This window comes from Emiliania huxleyi (genome assembly GCF_000372725.1).
Source record: "Emiliania huxleyi CCMP1516 chromosome Unknown EMIHUscaffold_196, whole genome shotgun sequence".
NCBI lineage: Eukaryota > Haptophyta > Isochrysidales > Noelaerhabdaceae > Emiliania > Emiliania huxleyi.
In genome coordinates, this window is record NW_005200631.1 from 101,228 (window position 1) to 121,322 (window position 20,095).

General features: G+C 64.5%; 8 protein-coding genes across 8 annotated transcripts in view; 4 read left to right on the plus strand and 4 right to left on the minus strand.

Moving 5' to 3' along the window:
- Positions 1-2,785: 2,785 nt before the first annotated feature.
- On the plus strand, positions 2,786-4,863 carry EMIHUDRAFT_456746 (hypothetical protein; the record flags this gene model as incomplete). The annotated part of the gene is made up of 5 exons (XM_005782000.1): positions 2,786-3,435; positions 3,621-3,671; positions 3,862-3,966; positions 4,042-4,158; positions 4,624-4,863. Exons 1-5 carry the CDS (start codon positions 2,830-2,832, stop codon positions 4,861-4,863), a joined length of 1,119 nt encoding a protein of 372 aa, XP_005782057.1. The 5' UTR covers positions 2,786-2,829.
- Positions 4,864-5,153: 290 nt separating this feature from the next.
- Positions 5,154-6,502, minus strand: EMIHUDRAFT_113663 (hypothetical protein; the record flags this gene model as incomplete). The annotated part of the gene is made up of 2 exons (XM_005782001.1): positions 5,154-5,245; positions 5,374-6,502. The coding sequence occupies 2 exons, from the start codon at positions 6,500-6,502 to the stop codon at positions 5,154-5,156; spliced, it is 1,221 nt and encodes a 406-aa protein (XP_005782058.1).
- A 105-nt stretch (positions 6,503-6,607) lies between these two features.
- Positions 6,608-7,342, plus strand: EMIHUDRAFT_233707 (hypothetical protein; the record flags this gene model as incomplete). The annotated part of the gene is made up of 4 exons (XM_005782002.1): positions 6,608-6,691; positions 6,854-7,050; positions 7,128-7,167; positions 7,322-7,342. The coding sequence occupies 4 exons, from the start codon at positions 6,608-6,610 to the stop codon at positions 7,340-7,342; spliced, it is 342 nt and encodes a 113-aa protein (XP_005782059.1).
- A 1,186-nt stretch (positions 7,343-8,528) lies between these two features.
- Positions 8,529-10,320, minus strand: EMIHUDRAFT_442722 (hypothetical protein). The gene is made up of 5 exons (XM_005782003.1): positions 10,133-10,320; positions 9,902-10,054; positions 9,699-9,743; positions 8,928-9,275; positions 8,529-8,662 (listed from the first exon to the last, which is right to left on the minus strand). The coding sequence occupies exons 1-4, from the start codon at positions 10,271-10,273 to the stop codon at positions 9,012-9,014; spliced, it is 603 nt and encodes a 200-aa protein (XP_005782060.1). The 5' UTR covers positions 10,274-10,320; the 3' UTR covers positions 8,529-8,662; positions 8,928-9,011.
- A 166-nt stretch (positions 10,321-10,486) lies between these two features.
- EMIHUDRAFT_113665 (hypothetical protein) lies at positions 10,487-11,935 on the plus strand (the record flags this gene model as incomplete). The annotated part of the gene is made up of 4 exons (XM_005782004.1): positions 10,487-10,933; positions 11,022-11,265; positions 11,339-11,674; positions 11,730-11,935. 4 exons carry the CDS (start codon positions 10,487-10,489, stop codon positions 11,933-11,935), a joined length of 1,233 nt encoding a protein of 410 aa, XP_005782061.1.
- A 1,285-nt stretch (positions 11,936-13,220) lies between these two features.
- EMIHUDRAFT_113666 (hypothetical protein) lies at positions 13,221-14,052 on the minus strand (the record flags this gene model as incomplete). Its single annotated transcript, XM_005782005.1, has 3 exons — positions 13,221-13,421; positions 13,533-13,952; positions 14,029-14,052. The coding sequence occupies 3 exons, from the start codon at positions 14,050-14,052 to the stop codon at positions 13,221-13,223; spliced, it is 645 nt and encodes a 214-aa protein (XP_005782062.1).
- A 1,017-nt stretch (positions 14,053-15,069) lies between these two features.
- EMIHUDRAFT_113667 (hypothetical protein) lies at positions 15,070-16,310 on the plus strand (the record flags this gene model as incomplete). The annotated part of the gene is made up of 2 exons (XM_005782006.1): positions 15,070-15,876; positions 16,098-16,310. The coding sequence occupies 2 exons, from the start codon at positions 15,070-15,072 to the stop codon at positions 16,308-16,310; spliced, it is 1,020 nt and encodes a 339-aa protein (XP_005782063.1).
- A 2,276-nt stretch (positions 16,311-18,586) lies between these two features.
- EMIHUDRAFT_468520 (ATP-dependent RNA helicase) overlaps positions 18,587-20,095 on the minus strand; it is a 12,569-nt gene continuing 11,060 nt past the window's right edge. Inside the window, exon 17 of the mRNA XM_005782007.1 lies at positions 18,587-19,432. Coding sequence (XP_005782064.1) covers positions 19,027-19,432 — 406 coding nt within the window. The 3' untranslated portion in view covers positions 18,587-19,026. The remainder of the gene's footprint in view (positions 19,433-20,095) is intronic.

Here is a 20,095-nt window from a genome sequence, read left to right on the forward strand (position 1 = left end):
GGGGGAGCGAGAGAGAGAGAGAGAGAGAGAGAGAGAGTGAGAGAGAGAGAGAGAGAGAGAGAGAGAGAGAGAGAGAGAGAGAAGAGAATGGAGGGGGAGGGGGAGGAGGAGAGCGGCGCAAGCGCGCCAGCCGGTCCGGTCGATCGCGACCATGACGGCGCCGCGGTAGCCGAGGCAGGGGTGGAAGGTCCTCCCGCCGTCGGTCGACTCGTACAGCGCGCGGTTGGACGCCTACTTAGTTAATTCATTCGTACTCAGGAATTACTTCGGTCGACTCGTACAGCGCGCGGTTGGACGCGTTGTTGACGAGGAGGTGGTCCGCGTCGTTTGGGTCCATCGCCATCGACTACAGAAGCATGCAGCGAGAGTCGGGAGCCTCGCGAGGGTTGGCACGGCTACTAGTACTAAGCACCGCGGCCAAGGACTGGCTGCTGTCGAGTGCTAGCAGTAGCAGTGATGCCAGATCGTCAGGTCTTGCTACTAAGCACCGCGGCCAGGACGATTGGTGTCGAGTGCTAGCAGTAGCAGTGATGCCAGATCGTCAGGTCTTGCTACTAAGCACCGCGGCCAGGACGATTGGTGTCGAGTGCTAGCAGTAGCAGTGATGCCAGATCGTCAGGTCTTGCTACTACCGGAGTACCGCGGCCAGGACGATTGGTGTCGAGTGCTAGCAGTAGCAGTGATGCCAGATCGTCAGGTCTTGCTACTACCGGAGTACCGCGGCCAGGACTGGCTGGTGTCGAGCGCTAGCAGTGATGCGGGATCGTCAGGTCTTTAGCGGCGCGGGCCTGGCACGGCTGGTCGGGCTGCACCTCCCACGCGGCCGCCGTCGCGTTGAGGACTGTCGCGACGTGCAGCACGCCACGCCCGCCCACCTGATCACAGCATTCCGTGCCGCAGTGGTGGTGGTGGTGGTGAGGGGTGGAGAGGGTGGAGAGGGATGGAGAGGGTGGAGAGGGTGGAGAGGGCGGGGAGGGCGGAGGGGGGGGCGAGGGACGCAAGAGCGGATGCATTGGTACAGCTCTGCTTCGCTCGGAGGCGGAGTGACTCTATCAGTGTGGGGCGTCTCCTCTGAAAGAGCAGACCGCGCGTGAAGGAGACCGCTCTCACTGCCACTCTCTGCGTGTCCGCTCTCTCAGTGTCCGGCGGCGCTCACCCAAAGGCAGCCGCCCACGACCGAGGAGGAGAGGAGCTGCCCGGCGCGGTAGTCGGAGATGCTCACTCGGTTCGTCCGCCAGGCGCTCGAGCCTGCTGGCGAGCGGATCAGTCGCCACGCCTGCATGCGCGGCGGACTCAATGCTCAAACTCTGAAGGGATCGCACCATGGTTGCGTGCTGATCATTGGAACCTCGCGGGCGAGCGGCGTCTCCACGAGCGGCACGTTGCCCAGCCCGGCGTTGGTTCCCACGAAGAGGTGCGGGGCGCCGCCGATGCTGCCGTTCCGGAAGCTGTTGGCCACGCCCCAGCCGCGAGTCTGCGCGATGTGAGTCCAGCTGCCGCCGCTGTCGAGCGTTTCGTACACGCCCGAGGGAGTGCCCGCCACGACGTGCTCGCCGTGCTGGTCGACAATGTAGAGGCCGTGGATGCGCGTGTCTGCGAGCCCACGGTTCACCTTGACCCAGTGCCGGCCAAAGTCAATCGACTTGAGGACACCAGAGCTGGCAGCGTTGTTGTTTCCGCCCGTGTAGATGACATCGGGGTTGGCCGCCGCCGCGACCACCGGCTGCACCGTGCCAGCCTCCCCGCCGTCTGGAGTGATGGAGTCGCCGATGTTGCTGGGACCCACGGTCGTCCATGGCGTGTGCGAGGCGGGCGGAAGAGGAGCCGAAGGCGAGGCGCCGGTCCGGCGGTCAGAGTAGCTTGAGGCGCCGTCGAGCGAGAGTAGAGCCGTCAGGATGCGGAGGGTGTGCGCAGAGGCTCGCATCGAGCGACAGATATCTATGTAGCATGGGCTGGCGCAATGACGGCAGCGATTTCTTTTTTGCGGTGGTTTCTTTCTCGTGTTTTTACCCATACCGCGTTGGTGTCCAGTCCGAGCCAGACTGTTCTTCACCTTTCTACATACATACATCTTTTTACTTGGGCTGAGTGGACCTCCGTGTGTGTGTGTGTGTGTGTGTGTGTGTGTGTGTGTGTGTGTGTGTGTGTGTGTGTGTGTGTGTGTGTGTGTGTGTGTGTGTGTGTGTGTGTGTGTGTGTGTGTGTGTGTGTGTGTGTGTGTGTGTGTGTGTGTGTGTGAGTGTGTGTGTGTGTGGGGGGCAGCACCATTTGTTACTGACGTGCGTGCGAGCTCTTTGGACGAAGACAGTACACATTATGAAAGATAGTACAGATTACGTAGGCAGCATAGGTGCACTAGAGGAGCGGTGCAATGCGCATCAGCATCCTCTCCACCTTTTTTCTCAAACATTGCAAACCCACCTCTGTCCTTCCTTCCTTCCTCTGATCCTTACACCAATCCCAACAAATCTAACACTCACACATATCCACCTCGAGAACCTCGAGAACCTCTGATCCTCTCTCTCTCCTCTCCCCCCCTCTCCACCTGCCTGCGCACCCTTCCTTGCGCGCCCTTACTTGCGCGCCCTTCCTTGCGCGCGACCACTCTACATGCATCACGAGGTTTCGCCGACGGGTCCAGCACATCTCGTCCCGTCCGGAACGACGCATCCAACACCGTCTTGACGCCGTCCTTGTAAGGGTGCCGAGATTGCATCCCTCGGCTTCTCGCGTGCCATCCGACCAACTCCTTTTCCAGCCGCTCTGTGCTCTGCTTTTCGTGGTGGCTCCGTTCGCGTGTTCCGTCACTCTGCGAGTTTGCGTTGGCGCCATGGGTGGCACCTGCAGCCGCGTCGACGAGCAGCCTCGTGCTCCGCCCGTCTCGCCCAAGCCAATCTACCGCGGTGGCCTCTCCGTCGACATCCCTTGCGAGACGGCGGTGGCGGGCTCTCCGGCCCTCTCGCAGGGCAGCATACCGAGCTCGTCGAGCCCGACGAGTCATCCGTCCATGTACCAGCGACGAGTCTTTCCCGCCGAACTGCGGGAGGAGTGGCTCGAGGTGCTCAGTGTGGACGACTGCAGCCGGCGAAGCGCTCGCGCCTCGAGGCTGCTCGCAGCGAGACCCGAGGTGGTGCGCGGTTCGCCGTGGTGGTGGACCGACGACACCGGCTCGCTGCTGCACGTCGCGGCCGAGCGCGGCGACGCGTCCCTCCTCCGCGTCATCCTCGACGCCGGCGCTCCGGACCTCCCGCTCGCGCTTGACGCCGACGGCCAGGCGGCTCTGCACGTCGCGGTAGCGAACGGGCACCTCGACGCGGCGCGGGTGCTGGTGGAGGTGGCCGCGGCGCAGAGCGGCGGCTGCACCGCGCTCACCCTCCCCGACAAGTACCGCATGACGCCCTTCCACCTCGCGTGCGAGAATGGGGACGTTGCGATGGCCGGCGTCCTTAGAAGGCGGAAGTCGTGTTCGTGTATCCCAACATGCGCTCGAGAGAACACGCACTCAGCTCGACCGTAGTCCGCTGCACTCCGCTGTATTCGTAGCCCCTCGTATCCATGCGGTGCTCTGAGCACACTGCACAATACCGCATCCCCGCCCCGATGTTGGCGTAATCCGCATAGGCCTCCTTCCTGCTCGAGCAGCTCGCCTTGCTGCCTGGTCTCTCGACGCAGGCACCGCACGCACGCACGCCACGCGAGAGCGTAGCAAAGCCAACGAGGTTCTCACTCGTGGACAGCACAGTTGCCACCCTTGAGACATGGCACCGAGGCCCGCTTTCTCTGTCTCGGGACGCAAGACACGGGCGCAGGCCTGTTTTCTGCCAGGGGCGGCACTTCCCATCGCCCCCCCCCCCCCCCGCAGGAGGTGGCCGAACTGCGGCGCGGCTCGGCCAACTTTCTGGCGCAGCGCGGGCAGCACGCAAGGGTGGTCGCGCTGCTCGATTCGGTGCGTTCGCGCTTGTCCGAGGTTTCTTTCCTACCGCGCCGCGAGATGTCTTACTGCCGAGCTTTCTTTTTTACGGCGGCGTGTTTTCTTTCTTAGGTGTCCTTCCTCACGCAGCGCTCTCGCGACTCTTGGGTCTCGGCCATCTCGCCGCCGAGGACCCCTGGCGGCGACTCGCTCAACTCGTCGATGGGCGGCTCGTTTCACTCGCGGTGGGTGGAGGGGCCGCAGGGAGGCGGCGAGGCGGAGGCGGCGAAGCGGGGGCCCCCCGCGCTCTCCCCCCGCGAGCGGTCGCACTCCCCTTCGCGCCGCTCCGCCTCTCCGCCCCGCGCGGCTCGCTCTCCCCCGCCCGCGAGGGCGGCCGGCGGCCTCTCGGCCGGCGACGGCCTCGGGAGCGGCGGCAGCGCGGCCTTCTCGCTGCTGCGGAGCAACTCGAGCTTTGGCGCAGACTCGCCGAGACACGCCGGGATTGGCCGAGACTGGCAGCCCCTAGAGAGGGGGTTCTTACGTGCTCCGCCGCACATCGACACACCCGTCGTTTCCAGATATGGGGAGATATGGGGAGATATGGGGAGATATGGGGAGACACGTCTGCGAGCGCGTTGGTCCATCTCCCCGCCCTGCTTCTCGGAGCCTTCTCGGAGCCTTCTCGGAGCCGTCCCCGTAGGCGCCCTCACCAAGGGCTCCTCCCTGCCGACCATCGTCTCTGGCCGCAACTCCTCGCAGCGCCCCCGCTCCGACGCCTCCGACGGCGACCACAACTCCGCCTCCCCCTCGCCCGTCCCCGCCGCAGCTTGCCTCAGCCTGTCCCTCGACGGGACGGCGCCGCCGCTCCTGCCGGCCTTGCCGCCGACGGCCGAGGCGCTGAGTCGACTCGAGGAGGAGACCACCCGCCCCGCGCGGCGGCTCGCGTTTCGCTAGCGCGGCGATGGCGCATGCACTACATGGCGAGGAGGGGTAAGGTACTTAGAGGCGGAGGGGGCTCAGTCTAAGACACCATATGTGCGCCGAAAAGGGGGAGTGTCTCGCGGAAAAATATCGAGTGTCCCCGTTACAACTTTGACGTTTGGTAACCCCCGCGCATACAAGAAACACCTAATCACCCTAAAAGGTGGCCGTAATACGGCGCTATCTCGGCGCGAAAAAGCAAAAACAAAAAGACTGTCTACTGAGCTCTCTCACTCTCTCTCTCTCTCTCAATCGACATCATCTCAAGGGTGCGGCCGGATGGTGCGTATGGACTCAAGCCAGCGTAGTGCCTCGACGGCCACTTCGGGGCCTAGCTCGTCGTCGAAAAGGATGCCTGGAGATATGAACAGTGGCGGTGAGGACAAGGTGAGGGCGGTGGCGCTGCGGCGGCACCGGAATGAGACGGCGGTGGCGGTGAGCGGGTAGGAGAGGCGAGGCCGGGACGGTGGTGCGATGGCGCACCAAACTTGTGCGGGCCGGGCTCGTTGCACGACACCCCCTCCTCCCGCGTGTCGACCGGCACCAGCCGCGTGTTTGGCGCCGTGGCGACCTTCACGATGTCCTCGAGCGCAGAGTAGGGCACGAGCGGGTCGTCGCTCGCGCCAACGACGAGCAGCGGGTGCGAGAGGCCCATCGTGAATGACCTGCCTGTCTGCAGCTCAAACTTTCGCCTCGCCAGGTCGCGCACGACGCGGTCGGTCGTGAGGTCGTAGAGCATCCGAGAGGTTGCGAGCGGCCAGTGGCCGGCGTAGTTGCGCGTGGAGTTGGGAGGGTGCGCATAGTGCGTCGGGTCCTCGAGCGGCGTCGAGTTGGACGCTAGGCCCGGCGTCATGTGCGACACCATCCTCAGAGCGCCGACGACCGGCGTGGAGGGCAGCGCGCTGTCGTTGCAGCCGACGGCGGGCGACACGAGGGCAACGCCGAGCAGCCCTGGGCCGGGCGCAAAGTGCTCTGCGACATAAAGTGCGACGGCGCCGCCAAAAGAATGACCGGAGAGCGCGAAGCAGCTCATTCCTTCGCTCTGCTCCCACTTCACGTGCTCAACGGCCTGCGCCACGACGCGCGAGAAGCTGCCGAGCACCGCCCGCTGGCCGCTGCTGAGCCCGTGGCCTTCAAACTCGAGGACGAGGCAACGCCAGCCGGCCTGACACGCGGCGTGCGCCACCCGCTGCACCGCCACGGTCTCTGCGCTTTCGCAAATCCCGTGATAGTGGATCAGCGTCGCCACTCCTAGTCCGGATGGCGGCACAAACTCCTCCACATTCAGCTCGATGCCTCCCGCCGTGATGAAGGTTGAGCTCGTGGAAGAGATGGTCTCGATCCGGTCCCTTCCGGGGCTTCTCACCGACCGCGAGAATTGTGCAGGATTCCTCGGCGCGGGGCCGGGGCTGAAGGGGCCCAGGTGCTCGAAGCCGTGGGAAAGGCCCTCCACGCTGTCGCGGACGCCGTGTGAGATACCCTCCACGCTGCTGGAGATGCCGTCGCGCACCGCCGTCGCCGACCTCTTCGCCTCGTCCGCCGCCTTACGCACAGCCTCGAACACTCTCGGCGACGTGTCTCTCGATGAGTGGCGCTTCATCCACGCCGACATGGGCCGTCGCCGCCCGAGAGGCGGAGCGCGCCGCTCGCCTCGCCGAAGTTCGGCCGTCCCCTCGTTCAACCGACACGTCGGGCCGGCGTGCGTGCAAGTTGTGCGATGATCTCAGCTGGCCCACGCGTTCGGCGCAGCCTCTGGGGCGTTGTCTTGGGCACGATGCTGCTCGCATACCTTCTCTACGTGGTTGCGCCGCCGCAAAGCCGTGACGCTGCCAAGGCAGAGTGCATTGCAGAACAGGGAATGTGCCCGCCGGGAATGGCGCCGGGTGGCGGGAACCCGCAATGCTGTGATGAGTTGACTTGTCAGGATACGCACAACCCACATACGACGGTTTGGACATGCCAGGCTGCGGTGGTAACAAAGGGTGCGTGTGTGGACCTCTCGGAGAGCTGCAACAGTCTCATCGCGGCGGCTCCCGGATCGTGCCGCGGCTCGCCCCAGATGAAGCAGAACTGCAAGCAAGCCTGCGGCTTGTGCGACGAGGACGAGACGTTTATGAAGGGCCCGTCTTGCTCGACCGATGGTTGGTCGCTCTGGGGAGGGTGGGGCGGTTTGGGCAAGATGCTAAAGAGTGCATCCGCACTCTTCCTGCCGGAAGTACACTCAGCCCTTACACGAGGGACGTGGTCGTGCACGCTCAAGAGTGGCGAGGAGCATTGGTGCGAGATCAACAGTTGTTGCAGCCACCCAACATGCGACGATTGGTGCGGCTGCTCGCCCCACTTTTGCAACAGTGAATGCTAAGAGAAGATGAAAAGAGCCTTTCTACCTCAGTCTCTCGAGGTCGAACCAACTGTCTCCTCCTGGGCTCAGGGCTCTTACCTCATTGAGTAGGGCGGATTGTTTACCCGTTAGCGAGGGGGGTCCCACTGCCCCCCCCCCCCCCCCCTCTCCGCGTACCTTAAGGTACTAAAATTTGGAATAGTTTAAGACGAGTTACTAGAAATAAACTTTTTTATTTAGTTAGAGAGGCGCGGAGGGGTGCAGGTGGCGAGCAGCTGAAAAGCTCCGGTCCGAGCCGCTACACACGACCTGCTAACACGACTGGTGGTAGCTCCTGTTCGTACACCCGCGCGATGCCCGTATCACACCGTCGAGGGGGCGGGTGGCAGGCACGAGAGACGCTCCCAAAGCGGCCTCATCAGGTCGCGAATGCGGTGCATTTTGATCGGCATGGGCCCGCCTGCGTGGAAGAGAATCGGGCCCTCTTTCGCTTGCCGCCGGCGCGCCGCGTCCTTCGCCAGGCGGACTGCGGCGAGCTTGGACTTGGCCTCCTTCTCGGCGGCGCGCGAGGCGCCAACGCGGACCCCCGACAGGATCGTGCGAGGGCAGAGCCCGTAGGAGAGGACCTCGATGGTGAGGTCCTCCGCGCAGTGGCCAAACACCGAGAATTGCCTCCGGTCCTCCTCCTCCGTCGGCGGCTTCACGCGCTGGCCCGCCTTGAGGCCCAGCATGAGCCGCTTGCTCGCCTCCTTGGGCGTGAGCGGCTCGCCGCTCATCGCGCTCCACCTACAGGCAAATACTACGAAACACAGTGCCTCGGCCCAAGTCTCGGCTCGGAAAACTCTCTCGGCTCGGGGCTAAAGTTTCTCCGCAAGTGTTGACCGGGATTGCCCGCCGAGATCCTGTCCTGGACCTGCCCGACGGCGTTGCCCTGCCTGCGACGCGCGCCTGCAACGCCCTCCGACGCGCTCCCTGCACGCACACTCATGGTGTCGAAATCGCCCGCAGCCGCTCGCACTGGGGCGCTCTCTGAGAAGTCCAGCCCTCGCGTGCTCCAGTTCTGGGCGTCGTGCTGGGTGGTAATCACCAATGTGTACGCCATCGGATGGTCGGTCGGCGGCATCATGTCCGACGGAACGGCCGCAGCGAATGGCTCGAAGATGGCCATCCTTTCTATCGAAATTCTCGGCGCCGCGCAAAATAGTTTTGCCTTTAAAATTCGTAAATAAATTTCTCTCCAGGGCAGCCTACATCAACAGGGTGCAACTGAGAGGCTGCAACTAAGGGATGAAACAGCTTTGCAACTGCTGCCCAAGTTTTGTTGATGGGCTGCAGCTGCATCCTGCCACCTTGGACACCTCGACACCTCAGAGACGCCTCTTGACAACACTCGACACCCGCTCGACACCTCGACACCCTCGACACACCTCGACACACCTCGACACACCTCGACACCTCGACAGGCCTCGACAGGCCTCGACAGGCCTCGACACCTCTACCCCCCTCGACAGCAGCTCGACACCCTCGACAGACGAGACACCGGGCCTCGACACCTCGACACCAGGGCTTCGCAGCCCCCTCCCTCCCCGTCCCGCGGTCCGGCCGTGAGACGCGCATCTACGAATCAAGTTGGTGCCGGGGTGTGGGCTTCAACGTTTTTTCAATCTGACGTATTGTATCCCAACTCTCACGCACACGACAGCCGCTCGACATGTGCGACCAGAGTATTGCCCGCGACTGTTCTTGATCTTCAGCACTTCAGGTCCCTCTCTATACCTCCCTAGAGGGCGCCCTGGCAGTCACTCCGCTCCAGCCCGGGGCACCCGTCTGCGCACGGAGAGCACTCACAGAAGCCACACAGCGCGGCAGTGGCTCTCTCTGCCGGCTGCGGCGCGGCGGCGCTCTCCGGCGGTTGCGGCGCGGCGGCGCGTTCCGCCGGCGGCGGCCCGGCGCGGTCAGCAAGCCGCGGCGGCGCGGCGGCGGCGCGAGGTCGATTGCGTATCCTTCCCGAGGCGGAGAGTTGCTCCCAAGTGAAGTAGCGCACCTGACCGGGAAGGGGAGGGGAAGGTCAGGGAAAGGTCAGGTGAACTTCTCCACACACGCACACAGCGGTGGTGGGGCAAGGGCCAGGCGACCCTCGCGACTCGACGTCTAGACAGACAGGCGCCCCACGGCAGTAAACGTGCACGGCCCAGTGCGCGTGGGTGAGCAACCCTGCCCCTCCCTCCGGACAAACCTGCGAAGACGTAGAGCGCACCGCCCTGGCAATGCGTCTCGGGTGATCTGATCTCGAGCGCTCCTGCTGCATTTCATGCGTCATTCTGGACTCAAGTGTGGCTAATTCTGCGCGTTGCCTCTCATTGATGCGCGCCAGCATCGTGTGCTCGCGCCATCTCCGCCAGAAAGAAGTGGGTCATCTCGGGTCGCCGGGGTCATCTCGGGAGAATATCGGGATAATCTCGCGCGCCGGAGTCGGCTTGTGCGGCCGGTCGAGTATGCCAACCTGGTAGGCCTACGTGAAGGACACACAGTGGGGGCGTTGAAGCGACATCAGAGCGTGCAAACTTCGCATCGCGGGCCATGAGTCTACTGCCATCGACAGATCTGAACACAGCTCAATGCAGCCAGCCGGAATACAGAGATTGGTGATTCGCATCTAGGGCTGCGGACGTGGAGCTCTCGAAAGCCCCTCGCGTCGTGCGTCGAGTTGAAATCGAGACTGCAGTCCGTCCCCATCGCCGAGAGGAGCGCGAGCAGCGTGCTGACCTTCCCGCTACCGACCCAGCCCTCGTGGTGTTGGACGTGCGCCGTCATGTCGTACACCTGTGCAACCCGCGTGGTGCGAGTGTGGTGTGAGTGGAGCGCGCATGCCGTGCCACTAGAATACGCAAACAGCGATGCCTTGTCCGACACCACGATCCACGCATCGTCGCTGTAGCAGTGGCGCGCCACCTCTGCCATGGTGAACACCGGCCACGGCTTGCTCCGCCGCCTGTCGCGCTCGGCGGCCAGCGCCTCGACCTTGCCGACGGCGTCTGTCATTGCCAACCGTGAGGTGGGAAGAGGGCTGGCGACCCAGGCGGCGAGCGGAGCTGTGTCCGAGTGAAAGAATTGCAGCTAGTGGGGGGTTTTTGCCACGCTTCTACACTTGCTTCCACACTTGTGTTCGACACTTCGAAAATCAGCTGATTTTCGAACCGCCCGACGCGCTTTTGCAGCTCTCACCGGTCGTACACTTGCTGCTGACACTCTCTGATGCCGAGCCGCGCATACTTCCTCGGCGAGCTCCTGGAGTCCAAGTTCTTCTTTGGCATGGCAAACATGCTCGACTCCGATTCCGAGAGCGACTTCGACGTGCAGGACGAGCTCGTAGTCACCGGCGTCGAGCCGCTCATGCGCCGGAGGACGCAGGAGATCGGACCCGAGCGGCTGAGCGTGGCGCGACTGCAGCGCGAGGCGGCGGCTCGCGGGCACGCCGGCGACGATGTCTCGAGCGCCACGTACCAGAACTACGGCTTCCACCTTCGCTGGCTGCCAATCGTCATCGCGGCGCTCATGGTGCCGGCTGTGATCCAGACTGTCGGCGGGCACCTCTTCACCGGCGAGGAAGCTGTGCTGCTGCTGCTGCTCCGCTTCCGGAGCGACGACGGCTTCGACAAGATGACGTGGACGACGGGGCGAAACATCTCCGCCCTCTCCGAGGTCACGCTGTACATGGCGCGCCGTTGGATGTGCTCTGTGCTGCTGCACCGTGCACTCGACCGCACCGCTCTCTGCACCCCTTGCGCAGGTAGAGCATGTGCACAACACATTCCCGCACCTCGTCAACCACCGCTCCTTTTCCTCGTGGTCGCCGCACTTCCACCAGTTTGCCCAGGCCTTCACCGACTATGGCCTCCCCATCCAGAACTTGATCGGCTTCATCGACGGCAAGCTCTGGGCGGTGTGCCGGCCGGGCAGGTATCAGAATGTGCTGTACTCCGGCCACAAGCGTATCCACGGCATCAAGACGCAGGGCATCATCTTCCCAAATGGTGTGACCAGCACCTCCTTAGCGGTCAGTTCATCCCCCAAAACACACGTCACGTGGACGACCAGTGCGCGCAGGCATGCAGCCCTACCCCTTCGGCCCGGTGAACGGCAGCCGGCACGACTCCACCGTCCTCTCGCGCTCGCGAATTGTCCAGATCCTGCACGACCTCTGCCGCGGCGGCCCGTTTGCGTGGATGCCAGGTGGCCTCGGCCAGGACTACTGCCTCTTTGGCGACTCCGCCTACCCGATCAGCGCCTTCCTGTGGCGCATGTACAAGGGCGCCATGACCCCGGCCCAGCAGTTCTTCAACAGCACCATGTCCCCCGCGCGCGTCACTGTCGAGTGGGGCTTTGGCAAGATCGTCAACCTCTGGCCCTTCCTCGACTACCGCAAGAAGTCCAAGGCGCGTCGTGCAGACACACGCACACGCGCGCTGTAGACACACTGTGTGCCTCACGCGTGCAGCACTCACCCCGCCTCACACACACGCCTTGCAGGTCTTGCTCTCCCCTGTGGGCCTGTACTTCCCCGTCGCCAACGTGCTGACCAACATGCACACGTGCCTCGCTCGCGGCAACATCGTCAGCTACGAGTTCGGGCTCGCGCCCCCGGAGCTGCACGAGTACATGCGCGGCGGCCCCTACTCGTGCGAGCCGCACGACATCTTTTGATTTTTGCATTCCTTGGTGTTGCGTGTGCATTAGAGCGACACACAACTCTGTTCTTTCCGCACACGGGGGCGGTACACACGCGTGTCGCCAAGTAGAGGGCTTGGGGCTGTGTGGGCTAGTACGGCATGTTTGCGGCGAGGACGAGTGGAGTTGAGCAGCGCTCGAACCTGTGGGGCTGTGTGTGATCTTGGTCATCTATGTTAGCTTGCCAGGCTTGCCCAAACATCGATCACGGGAAGCATACCAGGTATAGACTCAGTCCCATACATTGTGGTCGAGAGAGCAGCGCCCCGGCTTGGATTGCTTGCACGTGTGCTCGGCAAAGGGCGCGATTGCGCGGGAGAGAGTGTGGTCGGTCGTCCGTCGCTCGAGCCACGCGCAGGAGCGACCAGAATGCTCGCTCGGATGGCGAGCCTGCGGCGAGAGGGGCAACAGCGCGGGAGGGTTCCTTGTGACGGGTTGCTCGCAGAGCGGCGCAATCGGCCCCGGTCTGACCCTGGGGACGGATCAGGGCGGCACTCCACACGAGAGCAGGTTCGGCACGCCTCGGGCTGTCGCCGGCCCTCGCTGCGGCGCGCCTCGGGCTGTCGCCGGCCCTCGCTTCACTGCCATGCCTCGGCGGACGGCGCTACCGAATGTGCCTACGCAAGCAAACCATGCAGCGTGCGGGAGGAAGGGGCGCACATGCTGGCGCACCCTGCGCCCAATCACGGCGCCGCGAGGAGCGAGTACGGCGGAGACGGCTGGTCCCGACCGGGCGAGCGCGATTCCACCCAGGCCCGCGACCCACGCGCACGAAGGGACGCAAGTTCTCTCGCGATAGACTTTTAGTAAGATGTGGTTTTTACGTTTTTAGCTATAGCGTTCGTAGATGCGATCGCCGCCAGGAGATCTTGGAGCACTTTGGAGTGCAGTCAGAGAATTTGTCTTTGAGGAAAAAAGATCGCAAGACCGGCCAGGGTCGGGTCGGGGTCAGGGTCGGGGTCCTCACTCAACCTCATCGCGCTCATGTGTATTCCAAGTTTACGTACAACAAGAGTACAGCGAGACGTACGACTACAATCCTCTGACCGCACACAGGGCAGTACACACGCGAGTACAGTAGAGACGTGCACACGGGGCGGTAGACACGCGAGTACAGTAGAGACACACGCGCGGTCGCCACGTGGAGGGCCTTAGGGCTAGTACGCATGTTTGCGGCGTGTTTGCGGCGAAGAGAGTGGAGATGCGTGGTGGTGCGTGAGCAGCGCAGGAACATGTGGGGCTGTGGGAGTGATCTTGGTCGTCATCCCAGGGGGGGGGGGGGGGGGGGGGTGCAGGGCGTCAACGAGGCGGCGAGCCTAGCCCCCTCAATCCCCCTACCCCCGGGGCGTTCGCGAGCCTGCGCTCCCTTGCCGACGTCGGCGTCCGCCTGAGCCTTGCCCTCCTTGTTTGCGCACCCGATCCTTTCCGCCTCCTCCATCGCCGTGCCGACCTCAATGATGAGCTGCGTGCGAGTGAAAGGCGCGGAGTGGGCAAAGGGAGGAAAGGGGAGGGGAGGGAGGGGGGCGGGCGAAAGGAGTGGGAAGGGGGGTGAGGGGAGGCGGTGGCCCATCACCTGGTCCAGCTCGGAGAGCTCCTCGTTCTTGGTGCCCAGGCTGCCTGCCGGCGCGTCCTCGGCCTGCTCGCCGCCCGACTTGTAGAGGTTGGCCTTGCTTTGCACGACTCGCTTCGTGTGGACGATGAAGGCGGTCGTCGCGGGGAAGGTGGTGACGCCAGCGAAGGCCTCGTGCGTTTTGATCTGCGGGATGATGCCCTCGCCGGCCTTGTCCCAGACCGCGCCCTGGTTGTACGTGCGCTCGGGGTCGCCGGAGTAGCCCATCTTGGACGTCAGCCAGGCGAGCGGGCCGGCGGCGGCGACTTGCGTCAAGAGAGCCACGTCGCGCTCGTAGGTCCACTTCATTTGCTTCACCTCCTTCTCGGCCTTGCCGTTGGTGGCGGCCGCAGGGGTGGGCGCGGGTTGCGCCGCGGTCGCGGCCTGAGGAGGGGGCGAGGCGAGGCGGCCGTCAGCAGAGGGGCGTGGGAGGGGTCTGGGGCGAGGACGCCGACGCCACCTGCGCCTCGGGCGTCGTGCTCATGAGTGTGCAACGGTTCTACACTTTCGGCCCCGATCTGTCGGGTCGCCAACGGTCTACACTTTCGACTGGCCCTCCACACTTGCGAAAAAGTGTGGAAGCAAGTGTGGAACCAAGTGTAGATCGCTGCAAAAACCCTCTGAATCTCGGCAGAAACAAACTTCCAGGACCTCATCTCCCGAACCTTCCGTCGAAGACCACCCCGGTTGAGTGCACTTAGAGCCGCTTTTGAAAGAAAGAAAGAGAACGGACAACCCAAGGGAGGGATGGGAGGACGGCACGCCGCCACCACACAGGGATTTTAAGGAGAGGGGTGTGATGCGCTAGCCGTCGCCCACCCTTGGGCGTCCGCCTCTTCCTATCTCTTCGCAGTCTCTCGCCGATTCTCGCTGCGACCTTCATGCCACCTCGCGGTCGCCCCCTTCTGAGAGCACATAGGTAGGTAGGTAGGTAGAAAGGTGAAGAACAGCCAGGCTCGGACTGGACACCAACGCGGTATGGGTGGACGCTAGACAGATGATGACGACACGCACGAGCGACACACAGACACAAACAAGCTCACAAGACACACAGCCAGCTGGCTGCCACACACCCTGAGTCGGCGTACACATAACTCAGGGCCACATCCTCCCTGTCGCCCCCCCCAGCACTCCACGGTGCCAAGGGCACAAACAAGGGCACAACTCAAACAACAGACGACAGGAAGCACATGAAGCCGTCGATTTCTTTCTTCCTCGCACAACACTTCTTTCTTCCTTTTAGCATGCCATGCCAGACTCGGACGCCGCTAGGCCTACGAAAGACGATCTCATCGCCGCCTTCCGGGTCGGCTCGCAGGGCGGGCCAGCTCGCCGCAAGTTCGTCGCAGGGCGAGCCATAGCGGCGGCCGACGGCAATGAGAGAGACGTCGATGACCCGCCGCTGGAACTAGCGCCACTGTTGGCCGGTCGGGCTTGCGCTCACCTCTTTTGCGCGCGGCTGCGCCGAGACGGATATGCTCAGCTCGCCCTTCCGCCCGACATGGCGGCGCTGCTGCGGCAGACAGAGGCAGCGGCCGCCGCGTGGTTTGCCGCGCCCGAAGCACGCAAGCTGGAGGAGGCGGGCGCGTATGGGCCTGCGAGCGGGACGCTCGCCGGCTTCGCGCGCGGCCGCAACCGCGAGCAGCTGGAGCTGCGCCTCGTGAAGGGAGGACGAGGACGAGGAGTGTACCCAGCGCTCCGTGGCGGCGACGCGGCGGAGCCTGCGCTGACGCCGCTGGCGGAGCGGAGCATGGCCACCCTCGACCGGGTCGCCCGCGTGCTGCTCGCGCACGTGGCCTCCGACCTCGGAGCCAGCCCTGGCTTCTTCGCCTCGCTCCTCGACCCGCAGCTGCCGGCGGAGGAGGGGGCGGCGGCGGCGGCGGAGGAGGAGGAGGCCGAGGCGGCGATAGAAGCGGAGGAGGAGGCGGCGGCGGCGGCGACATCGAAGGAGGCGCTTGAGGCGCATGCGGGCTGCCCGCCGCTGCGGCACGCGGGCTTTGCGCCCTTCCAGAACAAGAGAGCTGCCGACGCTGAACCGGACGATGTGAGTAGGCATTCGGGCTTGCGGGCTTGCCGGTACAAGAGCGACGCGCCCGGCTTCGTCACTCTGGCCAGCGGGCGGCGGGTCGCCTGCGAGGAGCACAACGACGTCGGCCTGCTGACCCTCGACCCTCGCGCTTCTGTGCCCGGGCTGCAGGCGTTCCGCCAGAGTAGCCGCCGTTGGGTGGATCTGGAGGGGGTGCAGGGGGAGGCGGCGGAGGAGACGGAGGGCCTGCTCACTGTGATGGTGGGGGACACGCTGGCGGCGGTGAGCGGCGGCGCGTACACCTAGATGCGGGACTCAGACCCTGATTCGAATAGGACCCGGGACGACGAACTCGGCTGTTTCGGCCATATTGCAGCCGTATTCACGGTATTCGTACCTTTGGGTTGACGCGAGGCGCCGAACACACATGCCGTGCACATTCAGTCCCCATGCACACACTAGGCGAGTACACTTCGTGCCGCCATCGCGTGCTGGCGCCGGAGGAGGGCGAGGAGCGCGTCGGTTTGCCGTTTCTCTTCCGCTGCCGCGGCGAGGCGATCATCGACACGCGGGAGGAGAGGCGGCGAGCGGCGGCCGAGGGGCGGGAGACGGCACTTGCCGAGCTGCAGGGTAGCAGCGTGGAGGACCTGCCGACTGCCGATTGCCCAGCGGCCCTCGTCAACTACATGGCGTGGCGACGCAGGTATCGAAGCTAAGAGGGGGGGGGGGGGGGGCGACTATGTGTGAACAATATTGCGCGCGCGTCGCTTCTTTCTGTCAAAATGGATCGTAAAATAAGATCGCCCGTCGAATTGGCATGTTTTTGAGCCGCGCCTCTCTTTCGCGCCGTCCGTCAAAAGCTCGCGCAGACCGGCTTCCTCGTTCCTGAGCCAGCCATCATGCAACCAAGCTCGTTCATCGTAGCAGCGACGTTTCTCCTCTCGAGTGGCGCTGCGTCGCCTCTACCACTTCCGGCAGCGATTTCATCTCGGCCAACATCCCACAACATCGATCCTGACGTCAATGCGCCTACAGGCCAGGGAGAGAGCGGAGGCAGCAGGCGAAAGCTGGAGGTGGACGTTGAGCGGGTCGGAGAATACCTCCGGGTGATCGAGCCGGGCATTCTTGCGACGGTCGCCCTGGGCGCAAGCATCTTTTTTCTCATCATTTGCTGCACGACGTTCGTGATATGTTGCCTGAGCGTGCCCCTAGTGGCCTGGGTCGGCTATTGGCCAGCCACCAACGGATCTCCCTGCTCGAACAAGACGTGTGGCTGCTCGGTCATGTGATGCCGCCTAGACCACCACGCTCCTCCTGCTCTCAGAGATACAGATCTCCATCGCGCATCTGGGGGGGGGGGGGGGGGGCGATTTTGGTGGGCTGAGAGGGGGCCGCGGGCGATAGCCAGCACGATGAATTTGCCCCGCGACTTTCGTCGCCTCAAGAGGTGTGCAACGGGGGTTCCTCTGTCTTTTAACAAACCATTCACACGGGGGTTCCTCTCGCGGCGACGGCGAGGACGTCCTTTTAGGGTGGAACCACACACAAGGGCGAGGGGCCGAGGGCGAGGGTGTTAACAAAAATGGCCCCGAATGGTTGCCCAGGTTACTCAGGACACGATCCCGGCGTAAACACAACTAACTGACGGATCCGCTCCTGACGGCCGCACGCGCCGCGCTGCGGCGCGCGTGCCACTGTCTTTGTTTGAAGTTTAAAAGTCGAATCAGAGCGCGCGGTGTCGGCGTCGTACTGAGTTATCTCTCCTGCGCCCGTCCGACCGCTCCGGGACGCACGCCGGCGAAGCACCATCCATCAAGCTGCTGTACGGCCCCGGCATCGCCTCCCCTGGCTTAGCTAGACTGAGAGATATTGTGCACAAGGTTTTGGCCTCTACAATATATACACTCTGACACTTCACCTCCCACACAGTGCACAGAGAGCTAGTCCCCGTCCGCCACGGCCATCCTCGGCCTCCGCCGGGCCCCCGGCCGCGGCGCGGTGCGGCGGCGTCACAAATCCGAGAAAGAACTACTACAGCGATCGCCACGCTGGCCTCTCCGCAAGGCCTCCCGACCGCGTCGAAGGTCGAACTCACGGCGCGGGCTCTCTCGGCTCCGGGACCGGCCCCAGCTTCGGCTGAGGGCTAACAAGCTGCCGAGCCCAAATCACTGTGACAGTCGCTCCCAAATCCGAACGCAGAGCACCGGGACGCGGTCGGGCGATCTGAGGTCCAACTAGGCGTATGGATTGCCCATCCAGCTAGGCGTGTGTATTGTGCCCATCCAGGGCGATCACCTGGACCATCAACAGGCTGCGGCGCCGTAGTCACGAGGTGTTGTTCACACCTGGGCAAGCATTCGTGCAAGTTCCGTGCAAGCTCCGGAGCTGGCCTTGCCATACCGTCCGCCTTGCGAGCGTGCTCACGCACTATCCTGGGCTCGTGCTTGCACGCGGTCGCAGCGTCATCAAGGCTCCACGCCACGACAGGACCGGCCATGCCGGGTGGCGTCCTCGCAACATCTGGAGAGATGGGCAAGGCCTCTGAGGAGGCGTGCGGCGTGCTGACGGTGAGCAACAAGATCGCTCCCCCGCGGCGCCAAAGCGGCGTGCGCGCGGCGGCAAGGCCAGCCGCGCGCGCCGGCTCGAGAACTTCCGGCAGCACAAGGCTGCGGCACCTGTGGCTGCTCCTGCGATCAAGTGGGAGCAGCTCGCCCACGGCCTCTTGCGTCAGCAACGCGCGACTCTGCGCGACGGCGCGCGAGCGGCCTGGGTGCGCATGCGTGCGCGCCGCCCGCGCGAAGCTCGGTGGCGGTGCGGAGCGCGTGGATGGAGGTGTAGGTCTCTGCTCGCGCGTCACCTCGAGTCCCTTCCCACTTGATCCAACCCTTGGCCCTCTTACTCTTGGTGTGTGTGCTGTGGGTACCTACTCGAGTACCACCTCAAGCATTCGTGTGCAGCACAGCGCATCGCCGCCACGCGAGTGTACGACTCGGAGGAAGGCCTCGTGCTAATGACAGTGCCAACCCTTGCTCTGAAATCAGCGCTGGTGGGGTTCGTGCTGTACACTGCGTACGCTGGCACGATGCGGACGCGTGAGTCTGCGCTGAGTTACCGCCTGTCCCGCTTCTATGAGGCGCACGGCATCGACAAGCGGCAGCCGGACACGCGCAAACTGCTGCACCGACACGGCTCCGTTGAAGGAGTCGAGCGGGAGTTGCGCAAGAAGTACGGCGATTGGCTGCCTCCCGAAGACCTCTCGGTCCTCCCTCTGGCAGACGACACGGTCGGCACGGCCGTCTACCTCTTGTCTGGCGCGCTCGCCGATCGCGCGCCGCCTTGGCTGTCCCAGCTGAGTGATGCGGATTGGAAGCGGCTGCCCGGTGCGGGGCTGGTGCAGCGGTGGGAGGCTGCGCCGACAGCGGCGCGCCTCGGCTACTCCGCAGTAGGCTGCAGTGCACTCCGACTGGCACTGCCCGAGTCGATGCGGTTGCCCGCGCTCCTCTCCTTCGGTGCCCTTGCATGGTCGGTTCGGCCGACGCCGGAGGAGCTGTCTCCCGCCTCGCTGTGGCGCGAGCTGGTCGCCACGTGGGAGGGCGGCGCCTCCGCGCCGGAGGAGCCGCGCGCCCTCCCCCGGCGCCTTGCAATTTGCAGCGGCGTCGCGCTTGTCGTGGCGGCGGCGGCAGGGCCTTCCCACTCGCTGCCGGTTCTCTTGGCGCTGCTGCTCGCCGCGCTGTGCGTGGGCGTGCCGGAGACGGCGGACACGTGGGAGAGCATGCCCGTCGTCGCGCCCTCGGCGCGGTCCGCGCTTCGCAGCGCTCTGAAGCAAAAGCCCGACCTCCTGCAGCAGCACGAGGTGGAGACGTTCCGAGACGCCTCCGAGAAGCTCTCGTACGCCTTCGGGGCCCAAGCGTGCCCGCGCCCTCGCTCTCAGGTGGGCGTGCTCGCGTACGTCACCATCGATGCCGAGCACACGGGCTGGCAGGCGCCGCTCCTCGCAATCGGCGCGCTCGGCCGCTGGGTGCCGCTGGGCACGATCTCGGCCACCGGCGCTGCGGACGGCCAGAGAAAGCTTGAGGTGTCTGGCCGGCTGCTCCCGGCCGCTGCCATTCCCGCCGCCCTCTTTCTGCTCACCGGCCTTGCCGCCGCTCTCAACAGCGATGGGCACCTCTCCCTGCCTGCGCGGTCCGCGCGCGCGGCGCTACTGCTCTTCTCGTTGGCCAGCATCGTCGCGGCCGCCGCCACGTGGATGTAGCAGGGATGTGGCTCGGCGCACGGCGATGTGCTGCTTCAACTGCTGGCGGATGGCGGCGAGGCGGCACGCGCGGTTCCCGCCAGGGCAGAGCTTCCCATCGCAACGCGGCCACGCCTGCGGCCCCTGGCGTCGCGAGTTGACAGTTTTGTCGGCCCTTGCTATTTCATTTTATCGTTTCACACAAGCGGCCGCCGGCGCGGTACACACACAGAGTTCGCGGGCTGAGGGCCCACCGGCACCGCAGCAGGC

Excerpts from the sequence above, each read along its gene's own strand:
- EMIHUDRAFT_442722 (XM_005782003.1), bottom strand. The coding sequence starts at position 10,273 with ATGACAGACGCCGTCGGCAAGGTCGAGGCGCTGGCCGCCGAGCGCGAC. Across the intron at positions 10,055-10,132 it reads GGATCGTGGTGTCGGACAAG|GTGTACGACATGACGGCGCA; the intron begins GCATCGCTGTTT and ends CGGGTTGCACAG. Across the intron at positions 9,276-9,698 it reads GGCCGCACAAGCCGACTCCG|GTGCGCTACTTCACTTGGGA; the intron begins GCGCGCGAGATT and ends CTTCCCGGTCAG.